Source organism: Podarcis liolepis, assembly GCF_965112155.1.
Source record: "Podarcis liolepis genome assembly, chromosome: 16".
Lineage (NCBI taxonomy): Eukaryota > Metazoa > Chordata > Lepidosauria > Squamata > Lacertidae > Podarcis > Podarcis liolepis.
The window spans coordinates 31,592,248-31,612,776 of NC_139567.1; the positions used below are offsets into that span (position 1 = coordinate 31,592,248).

General features: G+C 45.7%; 2 protein-coding genes across 3 annotated transcripts in view; one reads left to right on the forward strand and one right to left on the reverse strand.

Moving 5' to 3' along the window:
* Positions 1–89: 89 nt before the first annotated feature.
* On the forward strand, positions 90–4,168 carry RHBDD2 (rhomboid domain containing 2). Its single transcript, XM_083479398.1, has 4 exons — positions 90–273; positions 1,059–1,460; positions 1,963–2,113; positions 2,512–4,168. Exons 1-4 carry the CDS (start codon positions 120–122, stop codon positions 2,852–2,854), a joined length of 1,050 nt encoding a protein of 349 aa, XP_083335524.1. The 5' UTR covers positions 90–119; the 3' UTR covers positions 2,855–4,168.
* A 649-nt stretch (positions 4,169–4,817) lies between these two features.
* Positions 4,818–20,529, reverse strand: part of LOC310695202 (uncharacterized protein) — a 42,873-nt gene continuing 27,161 nt past the window's right edge. For both annotated transcript variants that reach the window (XM_083479289.1, XM_083479288.1), the window contains 6 exons: positions 17,869–17,936; positions 16,359–16,522; positions 14,479–14,707; positions 7,970–8,193; positions 6,209–6,318; positions 4,818–6,061 (listed from right to left, as the gene is read on the reverse strand). In XM_083479289.1, coding sequence (XP_083335415.1) covers positions 5,834–6,061; positions 6,209–6,318; positions 7,970–8,193; positions 14,479–14,707; positions 16,359–16,522; positions 17,869–17,936 — 1,023 coding nt within the window. In that variant the 3' untranslated portion in view covers positions 4,818–5,833. The remainder of the gene's footprint in view (positions 6,062–6,208; positions 6,319–7,969; positions 8,194–14,478; positions 14,708–16,358; positions 16,523–17,868; positions 17,937–20,529) is intronic.

Genomic DNA, 20,529 nt, shown 5'->3' on the forward strand with positions numbered 1-20,529 from the left:
GAGAGACGGCCTACAGGCTCCTTGGTAACGGACGCAACCACCAAGGACCCGGAAGCAAAACCAGGGGAAGGCGGAAGTACTTCTGATCCCGGCAGTAGGACTCTGAGGGAAACAGGAGGATGGAGCGGCTGCCGGTGGCGACTTTTCTGACGGTGCTGCTCTCCTTCCTGGCCTCTGGGCCGAGCCTGCTGCGGTGGAGCGCGGAGCGGGGCCTGCCGGGAGACCTTTCTTCCGCCTTTTCGCTGCGCCCCGAGGCGGTGCTGGAGGGGCAGGGTGAGGCGGTGGGACACCGACCCCCCTCTCTTTTCGACGGGTGGGGGAGGTATTGCCAAAATGGGGGGTAGGGTCTTTGGGGGTCCTGAGTCAAGGGAGGAGAAACTGGGGACTCCTACGCTAAGGGCTGAACCTCAGTGGTTAGAGCAGTGTTTCCCAACATTTTTTTTGGCCATGCCCCACCTAAGCATCTCTCAAATCCTGATGCTCCTATTCACGCGGAGGAAGCCTAAAAGGCCATTCACTGTTAATAACTCATTCTCGAATTGCTCCCCTTAGAAATCAAATTACCCACCCCCCAGTGGGGCGTGTGCCACACGTTGGGAACCAAGGGGTTAGAGCATCCGTTTTGCATGTCTCAGGTTCAGTACCCAACCATATGTCCAGTGAAGGCTGGGGAAAAGAGAGCATGGTCTGAAACCCTGGAGATCTACACAAGATTGAGCTAGGTGGACCAATAGTCAGCATAAGGCAGTTTCCTATGTTCCTCTTTAAACCAGCCCTTTGTTTAGAATAACGTGGACTGGAGCTTTCCTTTGTTTTTAAGTAAAAGCTCAGGGGAAGAGCACCTGCTGTGCATGCAGAGGTTCCAAGTTCAGCCCCCAATGACATCTCCAGATAGGGCTGCAAGCATCCGCCAGTTTGAAACCCTGGAGAACCACTGTCTGTCAGTGTGGGCAACAATGAGCTCAATGGACGTACCCAGTGTAAGACAGCTTACTGTGTTGCTTCTTGTGTAGGAACAGGATATCTTTTACCAACATGGCATTTTCCTCCCATCTCAGTATATAGGCTGGTGACCTACATCTGTGTATATGAGGATGTGATCTCCTTGGTATGTGGCGCCATCATCATTTGGTACTTCGCCGGCAGCTTTGAGAAGACTGTGGGTACTGTGAGACACTGCTTCCTCACTGTGGCCTTTGCCATTTCCTTAGCTCTGCTCTACCTGATGCTCTGGGCTGCCCTTTCCAGGCTCTGGGAAGTGGCAGATGCCAAAGGCTTTGTGCCTGTGGCTTTTGCCATGCTGGCTGCATCCGTTGCCCGCTCCCGGATGAGGAGGACACTGCTGTTTGGGGTCAACATCCATGTGGCACTGGTGCCGTGGGTCCTGATTTGCGTGGCTTGGCTTATTCTAAGTTCCTCTCTCCTAGGGAACATCTGCGGCCTCTTAATTGGAGACATCTGTATCCTTTTGAATAGATTCCCATAAGCCAGTTTGGGGAAATGCTGAATGGGGCCCTCCAAACCTCTTTATCTGGACATTAGGACCCTCTCCTGGTCAAAATTGAATTTGGTTATTGTGAACTAAGACCTGGGAGAGTCCACAGTTTAAATTCCTGACTCTGCTGTGAATCTGGCTCCTGATCTTGGGCCAGTCAGTCTCTCAGTCTGTCCGACCTCCCAGGGTCGCTGTAAGGATAAAAAGCAGAGCAAGGGAGAACCACATATACCACCTTGGGCTCTTTGGAGGAATAGTAGGATAGAAATGTAAAAGGCCAACCAAAATAATCAGGACATCTAGAGCACTCTCATTGTGAGAAAAGGCTACAGTGTCGGTGCCTCTTTATTTTAGAACAGAAAGAGTGCCTATGGGGAGGCTGAGCTAGAGGAGTATAAAATAATGCACCATAGGGAGACAGCCTGGGCTCTTTTTCTAGCTCTTCCTTAACTACTTGCCAAACTCAGATGGTTATGGCTACTGCTTTGGTGCAGATCTCCCTGAATCAACAGTCTCTCGTCTGGATAAAAAGTTCCCTTTCCGTCTGCTGAAGAGAATACCAGGAATGAAGTATGTTCCAGGGTCTATAGCAGAGAGAAGGGCTTCTCAGAGCAGGAAGTAAGTATGCCCATCCCAGTAAGGGAGTTATGTGCTCAATTGGCTTTAGATAAGAACATAAAAACATGAATAGCCCTGCTGGATCAGGCTAGTGGCCTATCTAGTCTAGCCAGATGCCCCAATGGGAAACCCTCAAACAGGACCCAAGCATTAGAGCCCTCTCCCCTCCTGGGTTTTGAACTGATATTCAAAAGCATTGCTGCTTCCAACTGCAGAGGCAGAGCATAGCCATCAAGGTTAATATATATTGATAACCCCTTTCTCCATTAAGTTGTCTATTAAATCCATCTTGCTGGCCATTACTTCTTTCTATAGGAGCAAGTTGCCATTGTTTAACTATGTGCTGTGTGATGAAGTCATTTATTTTATCTGGAATGACACCTCTCTCTTCTCTTCAGGCTAAACCCAGCACCCGGTTCTTACCCCACTCAGAGCTATCACAGTTCCTCTCCTCCCTCCTTGCTTGCTGTTCATATGCAACACCCCAGTACATGCCCTCCTGGATCTCAGCCACAGTGCATACCCGGTCCTGTGCTGAATCAGTGCACTGGTTCCCTTGGAGGGTCATGCGTCCAGCACCATTTCCAATCTCCACCAGGATCCATCTTGCAGCATTTCAGTGGGTCTGACTCAGGGGGACCCAAGAGGACAGATTGCTCCAATGTCCCCCATGCACCTGGGTTTCCAGCTGCAGGAGCAGCGTCAGAATCAGCAGAGCTTTGTCGAGTTCACGTCGGGTGAAATTCCTGTATTCTACTGCCTGCAATTCATGTGAGGATCGGCAAAGGTTTTCCCTCCAAGATGGGAGTCTCCTCCAGGTGGATGAAGGATTTTTAAAGTCCTAAACAGCTTCAATTCAGTGTACCAAAGAAACCACCCTCTCTCCATGTCAGATGATGGTATTCTCTCTACTCGATCATCAGTGTAACACAGAGAGCTCCACAAGTTCAGGGCTCCATCTCCTTGTTATACCCAAGCTTGAGCAATCTTACAAAATGATTTAATGTGGTTTTATCTTTTGAGAGGGTGGCTGGCTGGGCCAGGACTGGTAAATTTCTACTGTGCCTTTTCTGTATATGTGTGTGTTGGCCTTGAATCATTATGAACCCTGAACCCTTGAATGGGGCATCCTACGCATGTGATTTATTTCATAAGAGTATGGAAAGGTGGCAGCTAGTACCTGCTTGAAAGCATGGTGTCTTGAGGTGAGCTTTCTACAGGACTTGGGTCTGCAACCACAGACACCCCGAATCAGGGACTGTAGCCTACAGCTCTGATTTATTTTTTACAGGTATGCTCATTTGGGTTTGGGGGTTATCTTGCTACTGATAAAAATCATTGTGACTTTGTATGAAATAATGCTGGTTTGCTTACAGTTCTGGGAAGGGCTATAGCTCAGTGGCAGAGCTCCAGCTTTGTTAAAAAAATGTTCAATATTCAGTCTCTGGTATCTCAAAAAAGACTGGGTCGCAGGTGATGGAGAGCCTCATCTAGTCAGAGTAGATGTGGTCAGGCAGACAAACCCTGCTAGAATGCAGCTTCCTAAGTTCCATGAAGTGAGGAAAGGGGAGAGAGGAGACTTCAGTCTTATCCCAAAACATGCATAAACCAAATATATCTTCTACAAAGATCACTGTGGCTGTTTCCAATCACCCTGTGCCTCACAAGGGGACCTATGTGCCCTGCTCAGTGCCAGCGACGCAACCAATTTTATTTTATATTTTTAAGCCAGTGGGAGAACAGTCATTATATCTTCTGTGTCCCAGGAGGCCTTGGCAGAGGCTAAGCTGCACAAGCCATTCAGATCTGCATCTCATGACAGTTGCAAATTGCAAATATCAAAATCTTCTCCCTTGTTTCATTTTAAATCCAGCCTGATGAGCAGTTCTGGAGGTGTTGAACGCTTCCTTGCGCCTAGCTGGAGAGGTTACCGTCTATCAGGGTGCTGTAGCAGGGGGATGGACTAGATGACCTGCAAGGTCCCTTCCAAGCTTGGGATTTGACTTTATGACACTTCGGCTGGTCCAAATAAAGTGATTGCCATACTGTGGTTTATGGATGTCTCCTCCAATTTTTGTGTAGAAACCTCTCAAGGTAGCTGGTTCTTTAGTATGATGGTGTGGGGGCTGGTTGCTGGCTGGGAGGAGCACTGCTGGGGGAGCTGGCTGTGTGCTGTCTGACCATATATCAGCTGTGCTGGACATTTTCAGTCCCCAGATTCAACACCTGATGTCGCAGAGATGGGGAAAATGAGGCATTATCCCATCCTTTCTTTTGAACGCTTTGGACAACTAATTGGTTTCCCCTAGGTCTGACATTTCCTCCAGTCAACAGAGGTTATGACGAGACATAATAAAACTTTTAAAAATGGACAGCCTGCATGCAGCTTGATCTGGAATATAAACAACTTGTAACATCTGGATGAGCCTCTTTGCACCCTCCCTGTTTGCCCACAAAACACCACTATTCCTCCTGGCTTTTAAAGGGGCCATAATGCTGTGTGTAGATGGTTTTTTCCAGGTGCTTTAATGAGGCATTGATGTGTGATAGGGGTAGGTGTGGGGAAGCCATGGCTGTCTCCATGTTAAAACTCCTTCCCATCGGCCCCAGCCAGCAACTGTAGTCCAACCACACTTGGAGGGCCACAGGTTCCCCACCCTTGTTGGTGGTTGCGGGGGAGAGAGAGAGAGAATGCACAAAACCATTGAGGAAGTCGCCTTACTTTATTTATAGGCCACTTTTTCTGCCAAAAGACCTTTCAAGTGACTTTCTGAACAACTATCAGGGAAATGGAAAACCCACCACGTTAAAAGATAAAATAAACGTCTAGCCATGCAAAGTAGCTGCTTCTGCAGAAGAACTATCTAAACTCACTCACATGAGAGAGGATATGGAAATCTATAGACTTAATAAAATGCAGTCTGTATAAGAAATGCTTTCAAAGGCTAGGATCCAAATGCCTACGTAAAAGATCAGGCAAAAGGTTCATCCTGCTGCTCACCCTGCCCAACAAGGTGATTCTGGGGATCCTACAAGCAGGACCCAAGTCCAGTAGCGTTTGCCTCATGTTCCCCAGAAACTGGGCCTCTGGGTAGACACTGAACAGCAGGGATGGGGAGAGCCTGCAGCCCTCCAGATGATGATGGACTCCCCCAATGCCCATCAGCCTCATCTGACATAGTCACCGGGGAGGGAGGATGGAAGTTGTAGTCCAATAACATCTGGAAAGCTACCAGGTTTGGGGGAAGCTGGTCTGGTCTAAAAAATAGCAAGCCCACCCCACGGTCTCCCATTGAACAAAACCTTGCTGGCTGTATGGAGCAAGCTTTGAATGTTTAGCCTGCAAAAGAGGAGACTTAAGAGGAGGCATGATAGCCAGCTTCAGATATCTACGGAGTTGTCACATGGAAGAGACAGCAAGCTTGTTTTATCCTTCAGAGGGGAGGACATGAACCAGTGGCTTCAAGTGAGAAGAAAGGAGATTCTGATTAAACATCTGAAAGAAATTTCTGACAGTAAGAACTTTTTGACAGTGGAATGCACTTCCTTCGAAGGTGGTGGACTCTCCTTCCTTGGAGGTTTTTAAGGAAAGGTTGGATAGCCAACTGTCAGGGATGCTTTAGTTGTGTTTCCTGCATTGCAGGGGTTTGGGCTAGATGACTTGGGGTCCTTTCCAACTCTACTTCTGTGAATACACACGTGGTCCTCAACAAACCCCAATCACAAGGAGCCCAGAGGGTCCTGCTTTAGCTGGCCGAGGATTCCCATGCCCCTTCTCGGGAGCAGTTGAGAGCTGATCCATGGAACTAAAGGGGCGACACGCACAAAGGTGGCTGATTGGCTGATCTCTTTTCCTTTGCTTTGACTTTCCACTGAAGATGTAAAGATTCCCTCCAGGTAAAGCTGCCCGTCCTCTCCTGGGCAGACAAAAAGCCCTCCTGTACTCAGCTATCAAGAGAAAGAGAAAGGTGAAAATGAGCTGCCGGAGGATTGCAACTGGAAAGCTAGCAGCCATATTCAGAAGCATCACTGCCTCTGACCCTGGAGGCAGAGCATAGCCATCATCCATGAAATTCAAAGCAACAGGGTAATTACCTGAGGGTCCTTTTTGAGGCTGAATGGTTGTGCACAGGTGGAGGCCAAGGAAGAGGTGGGGACACAGCTGTCCAGCGAGGTCACGGTCCACTGAAGGATGTCAGGGTGAGCTGATGGAAAGGAATGCCACAAACCTCTAAGGATCTGCCTGCCCTCTTTGCTCTTTCTCCCCGTGGCTTGTGATCTTTTCTCCTCCAAGCCCATCAACCTTGGCTGCTCAAAAGTCTCCCATAAATAGCTCTCATTACAATTCAAATTCGGACGCACGGGGCTCCCTGTCTGTGGAGCAATGTGAAATCTGCTTTTCCTAACTCACGGACTACGCTTTTCTATTGTCAAACTTTACCCAAGATCCCTGCAATGCTTTTACACATTCCTCGTTTTATCTCTTCAAGACAGTTTGCAAGAGTGAAATAGTACCCCACGATTTCCCCAGCCATTCTTGTTTCGGAAGTATTTATGTTTATACTTTTTGATGACAAGGATAAACCAGATCAGCAAACAACCAGTGCCTTTTATAAGACCTCTCTTATTTGTAAGACAAACCAGAGGGTCAGTATTCTAATGTGAAAGTGCAGTATACAAACAAGCCTCTTGTGGGAGCCAATGAGTTAGAAATGCCCTAAATAAACCTATAGGGTGATTTTGCTATAATTCACAGGGTTTCCAGAGGACCTCCTGAAGAGGTGCTACAGCAACTGCATTGGTCCTTACTTGGACTTAACCCATGTGCAACTGTATTCATTCTATGCGCCTATTTTGTAGTTTTGCTTTTCATCTTTTAATTTTCATCTTTTGTTACAACTGTTGTTTTTGTTTTATATAACATCATGAAATTAAATTTAAAAATCCTTTACCAAAATATAAAAATCCCAGGTAAGGACTGAGAAAGTATGCTGCCTGAAACCCTGTCAGTTGCTACCTGTCAGTGTAGACAATACTGAGCGATATATGGGTCCATTGTCTGGATAAGGCAGCTTCCTGTTTTCCTATAGATTTTCAGCTGTACAGCATTTCTGAACCACATCAAGCAACGTGTAGGCTAATAATATATTGACAATATTTATATAACACTATCAAACTGTTTCAAAATTCATAAACAGTGCAGGGAGTCACAAACTAATAAATATCAAGTGTGCCGCTGTGGTCTAAACCACTGAGCCTAGGGCTTGCTGATCGGAAGATCGGCAGTTCGAATCCCCACAATGGGGTGAACTCCCGTTGCTCGGTCCCAGCTCCTGCCAACTTAGCAGCTCGAAAGCACGTCAAAGTGCAAGTAGATAAATAGGTACCGCTCCAGCGGGAAGGTAAACGGCATTTCCGTGCGCTGCTCTGGTTTGCCAGAAGCGGCTTAGTCATGCTGGCCACATGACCTGGAAAAAACTTTCTGTGGACAAACACTGGCTCCCTCAGCCAGTAAAGCAAGATGAGCGCCGCAACCCCAGAGTCGTTCATGACTGGACTTAACTGTCAGGGATCCTTTACTTTTGCCTTTTTTAACTCTTCCATAAACAGAATGATTAGAATGGTATGTCACTATAGTCTCTGCCTTTTTGTACACATTATTTTGCTTGAGAACTGCACCACAAAATTTGGAGAAGTGTACATTTCAAGGGATGGCTGCATTTCGGTTTCCATATTGTTTCAGAAACTGCAAATTAGGTAGATAGATATATGATTTTAAGTGAGAACAGAATTAAATTTTGCCCCATCCCCATGAGACACTCCCAGCCTCCAGAGACAGAAACACCTGTTTCTTACCACCACGTTCCTTTGATCCTATCGCCCAGCACCCAGTCCCAGGTGGTACAACGTGGAGCGGGTCAGGAAGGCAAATGGGACGGGTGGTCGATGTGATAGGTGCCAGTTTTGCCAGCTGGACTAATGCGACATCATCCTGGGCACCTGACGAGCGAGGGGTAATCTTGGCAACTGGATACAGCTCATCTGAAGAAGTGAGCTTTACAGAGTACAAGGAGATGTTTCTGCAAAGCAAAAAGATGTGCTGGAAGTTACATGTGATGGGGGGGGCAAGGGGGAGAGGATGGCATCGCAACAGAGTCATCAGGCTTGAATAGGAAAACAGGAGGGTTATACAAAGCTCATTGGGTTACCTGGGGCCAGTCACCATCTAACCTACCTCAGAGGGTGTTGTGAGGGTGAAATGGGGAGGAGGAAAACCAGTTACACCACCTTGAGCTCCTTGGAAGATAAAGATGGCATATGAATAGAGTAAATAAAATAAATAACTAACAAACACCTGTAGCTTGCTGCTGGTACAGAAGAAACAACTTAGAAGAGCCTGCTTGGTCAGGCCAATGGGGGCCCATCTAGTCCAGCATGCTGTTCTCACCGTGGCCACCCAGAGGCTCCAAAGGGAAACCCACAAGCAGGTCCTGAGCACAAGAAGCATGACTGCTTCCAGCTGTTGAGGCAGAGCACAACCATAATGGCTACTAGCCATCAATAGCCCTCTTCTCCGTGAATTTGTCCCATCCTCTTTCAAAGCCTCTTCTAAAGATTATCAAGGAAATTCTACTTGTGGCCCTGCACCCTTCAGAATATCACAGGGTAGTTTCCCGAAAATGGGCATTTTCTGCTGCTGCTCCTGTTCCTGTGAGAATGCCCGTCACCCTGCCAGATACGGCGCATCAGTTGTCTTGTGAAGACTTTTTATCTTTTTGTTCAGGCTTTCCCCTGCCCATGCAATTGGACCTTAACCTACGAAGGATATTGTAGAGTTGGAAAAGCATCAGAAAATGGCATCCAAACTGATCGAGGGCATGGAGCTGCTCCCCTATGGGAGAAGAGCACTACTGTGCCGAAGTCCTACTTGCCAGCTTCCCATTAGCGTATCTCGTTGGCCACTTGGAGAACAGAACAGATGGGCCTGGGCTCAATCCAACAGCCAGGCTGAATTGTGAGGAGGTGGCCGAGCGGGTGGTTTGCCCTTCCTTGGGTGTCACCAGCTTCTAGCTCCCTCTGATTCCGTGTCTCTGTACTTAGTGCACAGGATACAAGGTTGGATTGCGAGCACCAGGCCCCCGGTTGCTTTTTCACACTGCAGAATTTTGCAATGCAAGTTTCTAGCCCTCGGGGCTGAGGAGATGTGCTTGGCAATGAGGCAGCTTTCTCAATGCACAACTCAGTGAGTTTGTTGGGGCGGTGCGTCTGCTTCTGGAATGCACAGTCAGCTTATGGAATTCTGGTAAGGGTTACACAAATGCTCAGATTGCGTTGGGGTATAAATAATAATTTATTTATACCCCGCCCATCTGGCTGGGTTTCCCCAGCCACTCTGGGCGGCTTCCAACAAAATATTAAAATACAATAGTCTATTAAACATTAAAAGCTTCCCTAAACAGGGCTGCCTTCAGATGTCTTCTAAAAGTCTGGTAGTTGTTTTTCTCTTTTCTCTTTCTCTATGAGGTGAGGTGAAAGTATGGAGCCCTAATGCAGAATTTAATCTAAAAGCCTTCTCTCTCTCTCTCTCTCTCTCTCTCTCTCTCTCTCTCTCTCTCTCTCTCTCTCTCTCACACACACACACACACACACACACACACACACTTTTAACCAAACCATGTCCCGCTCAGTGGAACATTAGAAAAGAATACAGTTGTACCTTCGTTATTGAATGCCTTGCGACTCAAACGTTTTGGCTCCTGAACGCCACAAACCCGGAAGTGAGTGTTCCGGTTTGCAAACGTTCCTTGGAACCCAAATGTCTGATGTGGTTTATGCGGCTATCGACTGAGTGCAGGAAGCTCCTGAAGCCAATCGGAAGCTGGGCCTTGGTTTTCTAACGTTTTTGGAAGTCAAACGGACTTCTAGAACAGATTCCGTTCGACAACTAAGGTACGACTGTATAACTTAAGAGCCTTCTGGATCAGACCAGTGGCCCATCTATTCCAGCATCCTGACCTCACAGTAGCCAACCAGATGCTCAATGGTGGCGGTGGTGGTGGGAAACCTGCAAGCAGGCTTCAAGCACAGGAGCACTCCCCCCCTCCTGTGATTTCCAGCAACTGGTATTCAGAAGCATTGCTGCTTCCAACCATGGAGGCAGAACATAGCCATTGTTATAGCTATTATTATTGTTACTGTTATCTCTTTTTTTAAATGTTAGCAGTAACATCAAAGTCACTTCATCAAGGAAATGGGTCAATTCCTTTTGCCTTTAGCCAGATCGTGTGCTGAACTCGTTCACCATTGTGTCATAAAGAATGTTTATAAAATTATGCATGGTATGAAGAAAGTGGGCAGAGCAAAGGTTTTCTCCCTTTCTCATAACACTAGAGCTAGTGGACATCCCATGAAGCTGAAGGTTGTAAGAGTCGGAAGAGACCAAAGAAAGGACTTCTTCACGCAGTACATAGTTAAACTACGGAACTCGCCCCAACAGGAGGCAGTGATGGCCACCAACCTAGATGGCTTTAAAAAGGATAGGACAAATTCACAGAGGAGGGGGCTATCAATATATATTAGCCTTGATGGCTATGCTCTGCCTCTGCGGTTAGAGTCAGCAATGCTTCTGAATGCCAGTTGCTGGAAACGAGGGGACAGTGTTCCTGTGATCAAATCCTGCTTGCTGGTTTCCCTATGGGGCATCTGATTGGCCACTGTGAGATCAGGATGTTGGACTTGATGGGCCTTTGGCCTGATCCAGCAGGCTCTTCTTAGGTCCTTAAACTGTGCTGCAGAAAATCTAACATTTCCAGGTTTTGATTATGTGTTATGCCTACTGGCTAATGCAGTAAAACTGAAATAGCTGTAGCCTGCACTACCGGAGTCATTACTTCAAACCAGCTAAGTGGCTTAAGTTACCATTGTGTACATGCTTAACCTGGTAACAAGCCCAATTGAATTCATTGAGACTTACTTTGATGTGGACATGTAGGGGCTTGCACTGTTAATTTCATCAGCAGACAGCCAAGCTCAGATTCCACAGTTATTGACAAAGCCAGATAAATTTGAGATAGACAACAGGAGCCAGATTTGCAGTTGAGCAAGCCGTGTGCTAAGGTTAATTTGGTGGGTTGAGAAATTTTATAGGATAAACAATTAATAGGGATCATAAACTGGAGCTCATTCTTACAATTCTATGAAGAAAACACAGTGATTGTGTTCAAACCCAGTTCCTGATGCTGCTTCTATCTGATTTTCCTTATAGCAAGATTGTTGATTGATTGGTCAGAAGAACTCTGTACTATGCTTAGGTACTGAATAACTTCTGTGGAACTCTCTGCTCCAAGATGGCCACTGGCCTAGATTAGGCAGCCATTTGCCAAATGGATCTTCCATGTGCAGGGGAAATAGACCTCTAATACCAGATGTCACAGGGACAAAAAACTGTTAGGGGAAGCTTTAAATGAAATGAATGTTTTAAATCATGCTTGTTTGTGTTTTCAGAGTTTGTCCCTGGCTTATGCTGCATTTAATGTAGTAGGATTATTATTATTATTATTATTATTATTATTATTATTATTATACCCCACTCATCTGAATGAGTTTCCCCAGCCACTCTGGGCGGCTTACAGCATATCTAACAACATAATACTGTAATGATAATTGGCTCCAAACATTAAGAAACCTTGAACTTTGGGTCCCAGCCAGTTCTATGATTCTAGGAATAAAGCAATAAAGTCATTAAAACAGTTTAAGGGCATAAGCAGAGGTCAGGCCAAACTAGTTTAGCATCCTGTTCTCTCAAGGGACCAACCAGATGCCCCAGTGGGAAGATCCCAAGTAGGACCTGAACGCAACAGGGCTCTCCCTGCTTGTGATTCTCAGAAATCCCTTTTCTAATGACCCCCAAAATTGAATTTGCCTTTTTCACAGTTGCTGCACATTGGGTCAGTGTCTTCAATTGAGCTATCCACTATGAACCCAAGGTCTCATTCCTAGTCAGTCTCTGCCAGTTCAGACCCCATAAGCGTCTATGCAAAATTAAGATTTATTTATTTATATTTGCCGTGGTATGCATCAGTTTACACTTGCTTACAGTGAATTCCTTTTGCCATTTTACTGCCCTTTCACTCAGTTTGTTTTAACCACCCCAAACAATTTGGTCTCATCGGCTAACTGGGCCACATCACTGCTCATCCCTAACTCTAGAATGTCTTATAAAGTGTGAGTCCCAATATGGATCCTTGTGGGACTCCACTTTCTGCATCCCTCCATTGGGAGAACTGCCCATTTATTCCTACTCTCTGCTTTCTGTGTTGTTATGTACTGAGTTGAATAGAATTCAGAATGCAGCAGTCTGATTGGTCCCAGAACAATAGGATTCATAATGCAGCAGTCTGATTGGTCCTAGAACAATAGGATTCAGAATGCAGCAGTCTGATTGGTCCTAGAACAAAAGGATTCAGAATGCAGCAGTCTGATTGGTCCTAGAACAATAGGGTCCAGAATGCAGCAGTCTGATTGGTCCACAGGAGCCACCCAATCCAGCTCCAGGTGGAAGTGAATCCGCAACCAGATTGGCCTACAGGTGAATCCCAGAATTAGCCAATCACGTGGGGCCCATTGTGTAAATAATGTATATAAAGCAGACATTCTGGGGGAACTTCCATTCCTTCTCACCACTATGAGCTGAATAAAGAGCATGAAATCCACTCTCAATTCCGAGTTTTGGAAGTGACACCACGGATGGTACAAGCACTTCTGGAATATACTACATGTACAACCACTGCCTGTTTGACTGGTTGTGCAAGAAGCAGACACGGCAAACAAGCTGTGTTTTAATAGATTTGTTTTTAAATTGTTTTAATTCTACTAGAGCTTAAATAATAAAATAAATAAATAAATAATAAAAGTAATTAAACTATATCTATATATCTATATATTTTCCTGAGGCTTTTTTGTTAGGAATCATAGGTGTGGTACTCCCAAAAGAAAAGACTGTTTATGTATGCAACGACAGCAGCAAGGATGCTCTTAGCCCAAAGATGGAAAGAAGAAAAAGCACCGACCAGAGAAGAGTGGCAGACCAAACTGATGGAATAGTCCAAAATGGTAAGATTGACAGGAAAGATCAGAAACCAGGAAGACCGAATATTTGTGAAAGACTGGAATAACTTTTTAACATATCGAGAGACCACTGAAAACAGTTGAAATTATTGGGAGGAATGCAATGACACCTGTAAAGTAACATGAACTTTGGATACTATGGATATATAATAGATAGATTACAGTAAAATATGCAGGAATAAAATTTAGAAATGGAACCCACAGAGGGAGGGAGGTCTGAAGGTTCACGATAATCTCCCCCCCCCCCGTCTCTTTTTAGTTTTTTTCTTTGGAATTGTTATGCTCGTGATGTATAATCTCTATGTAAAACTATATATATATATAAAGGTAAAGGGACCCCTGACCATTAGGTCCAGTCGTGGCCGACTCTGCGGTTGCGGCGCTCATCTCACTTTATTGGCTGAGGGAGCCGGCGTACAGCTCATGTGGCCAGCATGACTAAGCCGCTTCTGGCGAACCAGAGCAGCTCACGGAAACACCATTTACCTTCCCGCCGGAGCGGTACCTATTTATCTACTTGCACTTTGATGTGCTTTCGAACTGCTAGGTTGGCAGGAGCAGGGACCGAGCAATGGGAGCTCACCCCATTGCGGGGATTCGAACCGCCAACCTTCTGATCGGCAAGTCCTAGGCTCTGTGGTTTAACCCACAGCGCCACCCGTGTCCCATCTATCTATCATCTATCTATCTATCTATCTATCTATCTATCTTATGTATATATATTTTTAGCTTTCTGTATTTTATTTGTATGGTTTTAATTTGTGTAAGCCGCCTTGAGCCCCAGTCTGGGGGGAAAAGGAGGGATGTAAATAAATATAATCATAACGACAATCACAATCATAATTTAGAATAGGGACGGGCCGTAGTTCAGTGGCAGAGCATCTGCACTGTGTGCAGAAGGTCCCAGGTTCAGTCCCTGGCTTCTCCAGGTAGATTTGGTAAAGCAAGACCATGCTTGAACCCACAGAGAGCTGCTGTCGATCAGGGCAGACAATACTGAGCCAGATGGACCAAAGGTCTGATTCAATACAAGGCACCTTCCTATGTTCTTGTAAATAAAAGCAAAATATGTCCAGGTGAAAGGGGAACTGTAGGACTGGACCACAGAGTTGCGACTTCCCAACCAACCCCTGTAGCTATGCTTCAAAGGAACAGGCCCTCTTATTTTAGGGATGCCCCCATGCATTGACCTTTCAGCACAGAAAATAAATGTCAGCAATGGTGTTCTGGAAACTCACCCAGATTCTACACAGCTCCTGGCGCTTAGCACCCAGTTTTCTGTAATCAGGCTTCCTGCACAAATGGGATCTCCGCCCTTCAGGACAGTGGCTGCCCAAGGCCATTTCCCATTCTTTTGCAGATCTTTGCCACCCCAGTTGCTTTTGTGATCCTTCTGGATGCCTGCGTTGTCACCCATACCGTTAACGGACATCAACGACGGTTTCAACAAACAGAATCCGCTGGAATCTAAATGTGGGGGAGAGAACAGGTTTGTATCAAACAGAGTTCCTGTGGGTTCACAAACAACTGGTGTTTTTCATATTCTGCATATTCTGATCCTTAAAAAAAACCAACAACTTGAATTCTAAATATTGAAAATAAGTAGGCAAAAATACATATGAAGATGCCTTAGGCTGAGTAAAGCCCATCAAGCCAGTATGGTGGTGGCCTCCAGACATTGTTGGACTCCAATTCCCATCAGGCCTGCCAACATGGGTCAAAAGCAAGGGATGATGGGAGTTGTAGTCCAATAACATCTGGAGGGTGCCATATTGGCTTCCCCCAATATGGAGTATTGGTGTGGACACTTGCAGAGGTGACTTGAATTCTTTTTGAGGAGCACACTTAGAGTGGGCTTCCAATTCCACAGTTGCAAACTGCGGGATCAAATATGAATCAATGCCATATGATTGCAAGTGATTGACAGGTGGCCCATGGACAATGGAGGAGTTCTGGGTGGGTGGGGGGCCTGATTTAGAGTGTCTTCAGGGTCTCAGCCAGAAAGCGGTCTCTTTCCCTGCCAAACCTACCTCTTAGATCTATTTTTCATTAATTTTATTATTTTATTTATTACATCTGAATACCGCCCTATACTTGTAGGTCTCAGGGCAGCCCACAACACAAAGTTACAATATACAAAGCACAAAATATGTAATAAAAATAATAAAAATGTAATAAAAATTAAAATAATCAAAGCATAATAAAAACAATTAACAATATTAATGTTTACACGCTGGAGGTGTCAGAAACGGAACCTTAGCACTATAATCAGGGAAGAGGAGAAATCAGCTGTCCAGGGTGCTGAAGCCCCGCCCTGGTGATCCTGCCAACTCCCACCTTCCCCGCCTAATATAGTCCATGGCACAGCCCTGAGGACTAGATGCTTGAGAGATGCATGTGTAGGTTTTAAAAAATTAAAGGGGTGATTCTGTGCTGGTGTGGGGCTGCAGAACGCAGACAGGCATGGAAGTTTTTAACAGAACAGCTCAGAGGATTATGGGCAGAGGATCTGGCACCTCCTAGTCAATTAGGTCTATCTACATTTCTGGCCTTTGGCAGACTACGTAAGAGTCTATTGCCTCCCTCCTTGGTAAATATATTGGCAGTGTTTGCATGCCGTGCTAGGACACTGTAGCACCTCGTAACTGAATTCCATAATTCCATAATTCTGGTGTCACGTACAAAAAAGAGATCTGTGTGTATCTGACGGATTAAATCTGCTAGTGGGTTGGAGCAGAATAAGCAATGCTTGTTAAATAAGTAGAGAAAATCACAGAAGGAAGGAAGGAAGGAAGGAAGGAAGGAAGGAAGGAAGGAATTCAGTCTGGCTCTCTACAAGAGGATCATTCTCTGGTAAGTGCGCAATCTCTTTAGAAATGCAGCCTGAAGAAATTAAGGAGAATATTTTTATTTTTATGACATTTATATCCCACCTTTTCTCCAAAGAGCTCAAGGTGGCATACTAACCTCTCGCCTTCAACATTTAATGCTGCCTTGTTTTCTTTTCAGTGAACTGTAAAAACCTCAAGAAGTCTTTCTTTGTTTGTTTGAGAGTTGGATAAAAATTATTTAAATCGAATAAATAAATAGTGTACTGTACTTTAGTGGCACAGCCCACCTTCAATATGTACGTTCTCTGCATCTACCAGGACTCTGGTTTCATTGTGAGTTTCTCGGTATCCACGCTTCATTTCCTGGGACACGTTGTTGGGGCTCGGTTTCGACGCTTGGGTGCTTCTGCGAAAACTTGGCGGCTCTGAGGTTCTGGATTTTGGGCCAGCCCTGGAAAAATAAATCAGGAGATGGCAGCCCCTCAAAGAGGTTTTCCTGCCTAATCCCTGCTGGCCTGCCCTCGAAACTATGCACATTGTGGATAAAATTGTAGATTTGTGGTAGAGCTTCTACTCTGGATGCAGAAGGTTCCAGGTTCAATCAATGGCATGTCCTAAATCAAAACTTTATGGAGAATCATGTGGACTAGTGTCTCACTTTTAGTGAAAAACAAAGCCATTTTTGCAAGCCATTTCCCCATATGCACTTTCGTTTGTCACTTTCACTAATACATGCTTCTTTTTTTGGCACACATTTACTTGCTTTGCAAGGTGGGTTGCAAAATTTTGAGACATGCAAATTTCAAAGGTGATTGCATTTGTGTTCCCATCACATTTCAGGAAGTCTGGGTTCAGCAGATTCACCTTTAAGCGTAAACGGAACCAAATTTCCCCGTCATCCTTCCTTTTGACTCAGTCATCCCCAGTCCCTTCTCTCCTTCCACTTGCACAACAGCAAACTGATAGTGCTTTTTCCCTCCTTGGTTGGCAGCTTTAGAATCCAAGTCTGCTTATTTGACTGCTTATTTTATCCAGCTCCAGACAGACTCAGATTCAGCTGATGCACCAGTCACCCTTGTATCTTTAAAGATGGATTTTACTAAGTTGGCAACCCTAATAAGCAGAAACACCAGGGCCATATTGTGTATTTGACAGTCTAGTAAGGTCATGTTTGTTAGAGACATTTATGCTTGTGATATAATCACATACAGTGGTACCTCTGGTTACATACACTTCAGGTTACATACGCTTCAGGTTACAGACTCCGCTAACCCAGAAATAGTGCTTCAGGTTAAGAACTTTGCTTCAGGATGAGAACAGAAATTGTGCTCTGGCGGCGCGGCGGCAGCAGCAGGAGGCCTCATTAGCTGAAGTGGTGCTTCAGGTTAAGAACAGTTTCAGGTTAAGTACAGACCTCCGGAATGAATTAAGTACTTAACCCGAGGTAGCACTGTATAGTAATTTTAAAACATTTATCAAACCTCTTTATTTTATTCTGTCCTTTTAAAAGTTGTGCTTTTAACCCACCTGGACTGAAAACCTGTTAGTCCCTAGTCCCTATTGAGACCAAGTCGGAGAGTGCCAAACTTTCAAATGCATTCCAAAATGTTTCCTCCTCCTGTGCCCTACTGGGGAGGGCAGGAGCTCTGCAGAGACCTAAGGGCTCTTTTCATGGACACCCACCTAGCTAATATAGGAAAATCCTAAACTCTGCATTCATCGGATTTCAAGGGCAAATATAGACACATTTATTTTCTTTAGTTAACAGTGAACTGCAGGAGAAGCAGCTTAACCTACTTCAATTCCAGGGTGGGCGACCTTCGATATTGCAGGTTTAACACACCTTTAGCAAACGAGTTGTTGATCTGAAAGAAAGAGAGATGTGGGGATGAGAACCTCGTTTAAAACTATTTTATGTACTAAACAACACAAATCCAGTTAAAGTCCTTTCCAGGTACATGCAGTATTTTCCAAGTTTACATGTGATCAACATCTGGGTCCCTGAGAGAAATACTCTTTTCAGCTGACCTTCTACTGAGTTCTCATAGTGAGGCTAGAAAATCCCTGCTAGTTTGGTGATAAATGAAAAAAGCCTCTAGATATGATTGATTCTGTACAAAACGTTCCACAAAACACATAATTTTGTTGTCTGAAGGACAAGGCATATGGCATGGATGGAAGTTAAACAAACAGGCTGTTGGATCTCAGTGCTGGCGAAGGGCCCAGCATACTCCATCACACCTTGAGAGCAGAAGGCTAATTTGAGGGAATGTAGAACAAGGTGCGTAAATTTGCACACCGTTCTGTTATTCAACACTGAACTGCCACCCCTCAGCATCTACCACCTGAGGCAACCTCCTCGCTCCACCTATTGGAAGGGATGAAGGGGAAGCAGTCAGAAAAGTCTAAAACCATCTCCGACAGAAAGAGAAAAAAGGGTGACAGAAGGGGTCACAGAAAGAGAAAAAGTGAAAGGGGTGTCAGATGGAAGGAGACAGTTATGTAGAGAGAAAAGGGGGTGTCAGAGAGGGAGAGAAGGGGAATCAGAAAGAATTATACACAGAGAAAAAGGGGTGTTAGAGAGAAGGTGTCTCAGGAAGGGCAAGAGAGGAAAGGGATGTCAGAAATGAGGGAGGGAAAGAAAGAGAGAGAGAAGGGGTGCCCAGGTTTTGTCTCTGAGCCCACCCAAACTGGCTATGAGCCACTGCCACCATCATGGGCGTAGCCAGGACTTATGTTAGGGGGGCAGAACCGAGCTATGTGAGATGTGATTGGTTACGTATTTTTATTTATTTACTTGATGGAGGAGTGCAGCTGCCTCCTTGCCCCCCTGGCTAAACCCATGGTCGGCACACAGCCCTTGACAGCTTACCACGCTGTCCTCAACTGCGGGTAGGAAATCAAAGTTCCCCACCGCTAGTTCAAAAGGTCTGCTATGGTCTGGTAACTCCTTCACGAGGCCCAGTCAGGCATCCCTGTTGAGCTGCAGCTCCTCCCTATGACTTTCTGAGGCCTACCCTGTCTCTTGTTTTCAGGCAGGGCCTGGGATTGCGCACTGAATGTTCTCCTGGAAGAGGCGGCCTGCCAGAGAGCAGGGGTTTTGAACCCTGGCAAACTCGGGTGACTGCCACCCCTTGGCACGCAAACCTCTGCTCTCGCCTAACCTGTTCCAAACAGGGACCTTTGGACCCTCCCCAAGGCTGTTCCTGATTTAGGTGAGCGTGTCAGAGGAGTTTGCAATGCTAGGGGAAGAAAGAGCAGCAAAGGAGGCAAACTTTCGTACAGACAGACACCCCTGCGATGGGTTTTCATGTTGTGAAAGAGCAGCTGAAAATGCAGGCCGGGAGCCACATTCTGAAATGGCCTGGCTTAACCCTCGTCTCCATGGCAGCCAGCTGGGAGCATGACCACAAGCCAAGGAGGATGGGCGGCTCCTGTACTTCTGCTTGGAGGGAGGAGACCTCTGAGGCTCGCGTGCATCCCTTATCTGGTTCAGTTCCGATATGCAGAACTGCCTCTATTACAAGTGCCACATAATACCTGGTCCACATTTGTCAATCTTTAAGTGTGGCGGCACATGAACTTTGGAACTCCCTGCCTCTTGATCCCAGGCAGACGGATCCTTCGCTGTACTCATTTCGGTGCCTGTTTTGTTTAGGCAGGCCTACAGTGGTACCTCTGGTTACATACGCTTCAGGCTACAGACGCTTCAGGCTACAGACTCCGCTAACCCAGTAATAGTACCTCGGGTTAAGAACTTTGCTTCAGGATGAGAACAGAAATCGTGCTCCAGCGGCGCGGCGGCAGCGGGAGGCCCCATTAGCTAAAGTGGTGCTTCAGGTTGAGAACAGTTTTAGGTTAAGAACGGACCTCCAGAACAAATTAAGTTCTTAACCTGAGGTACCACTGTATCTAGAATGCCAACATGTTCTTAGTCTATTACTGGTTTTAGCTTCCTGAATGTTTTGGCTTTTTATTAGTAATTTTATTTATTTATTCTTTTTTGCAAACTGCGTTGAGGTTTTTACATACCGATTTCATAAATCCTAGGAAATAAAGAACAATCTATTGACAGCGTTCGTGCCCCACCCATTAAGTTGAAAAGGTCTGGCATGAATCAGTTCTAAGGCAGTCCCTGCCTGCAGGTTCACAATCTGAAAAAGGCAGGGCACGTGAGGAAAAAAGGAACAGGAGGGCGAAGGAGGAAAGCAAGCGCAAAATAAGTTCTTAAAGTTACGGCCAATGTCAGTGGAAGTTATAGTTCTCTTGGTCTTGGAATCTTCTTCCACACAACCATCAAAGGCGGAGGAGCTCTGCCATCCTTGGCATATGGCAAGCTCATCAATGGACAGTGGCTAAGGTGGCAGAAACACCAAGATAATAAGGCCTTACCCTTCTTGTCCTGTACATTAAAGTGAGGGGCAGCGGCTGCAATTACTCTCTGTTGAGGAAAAGGGC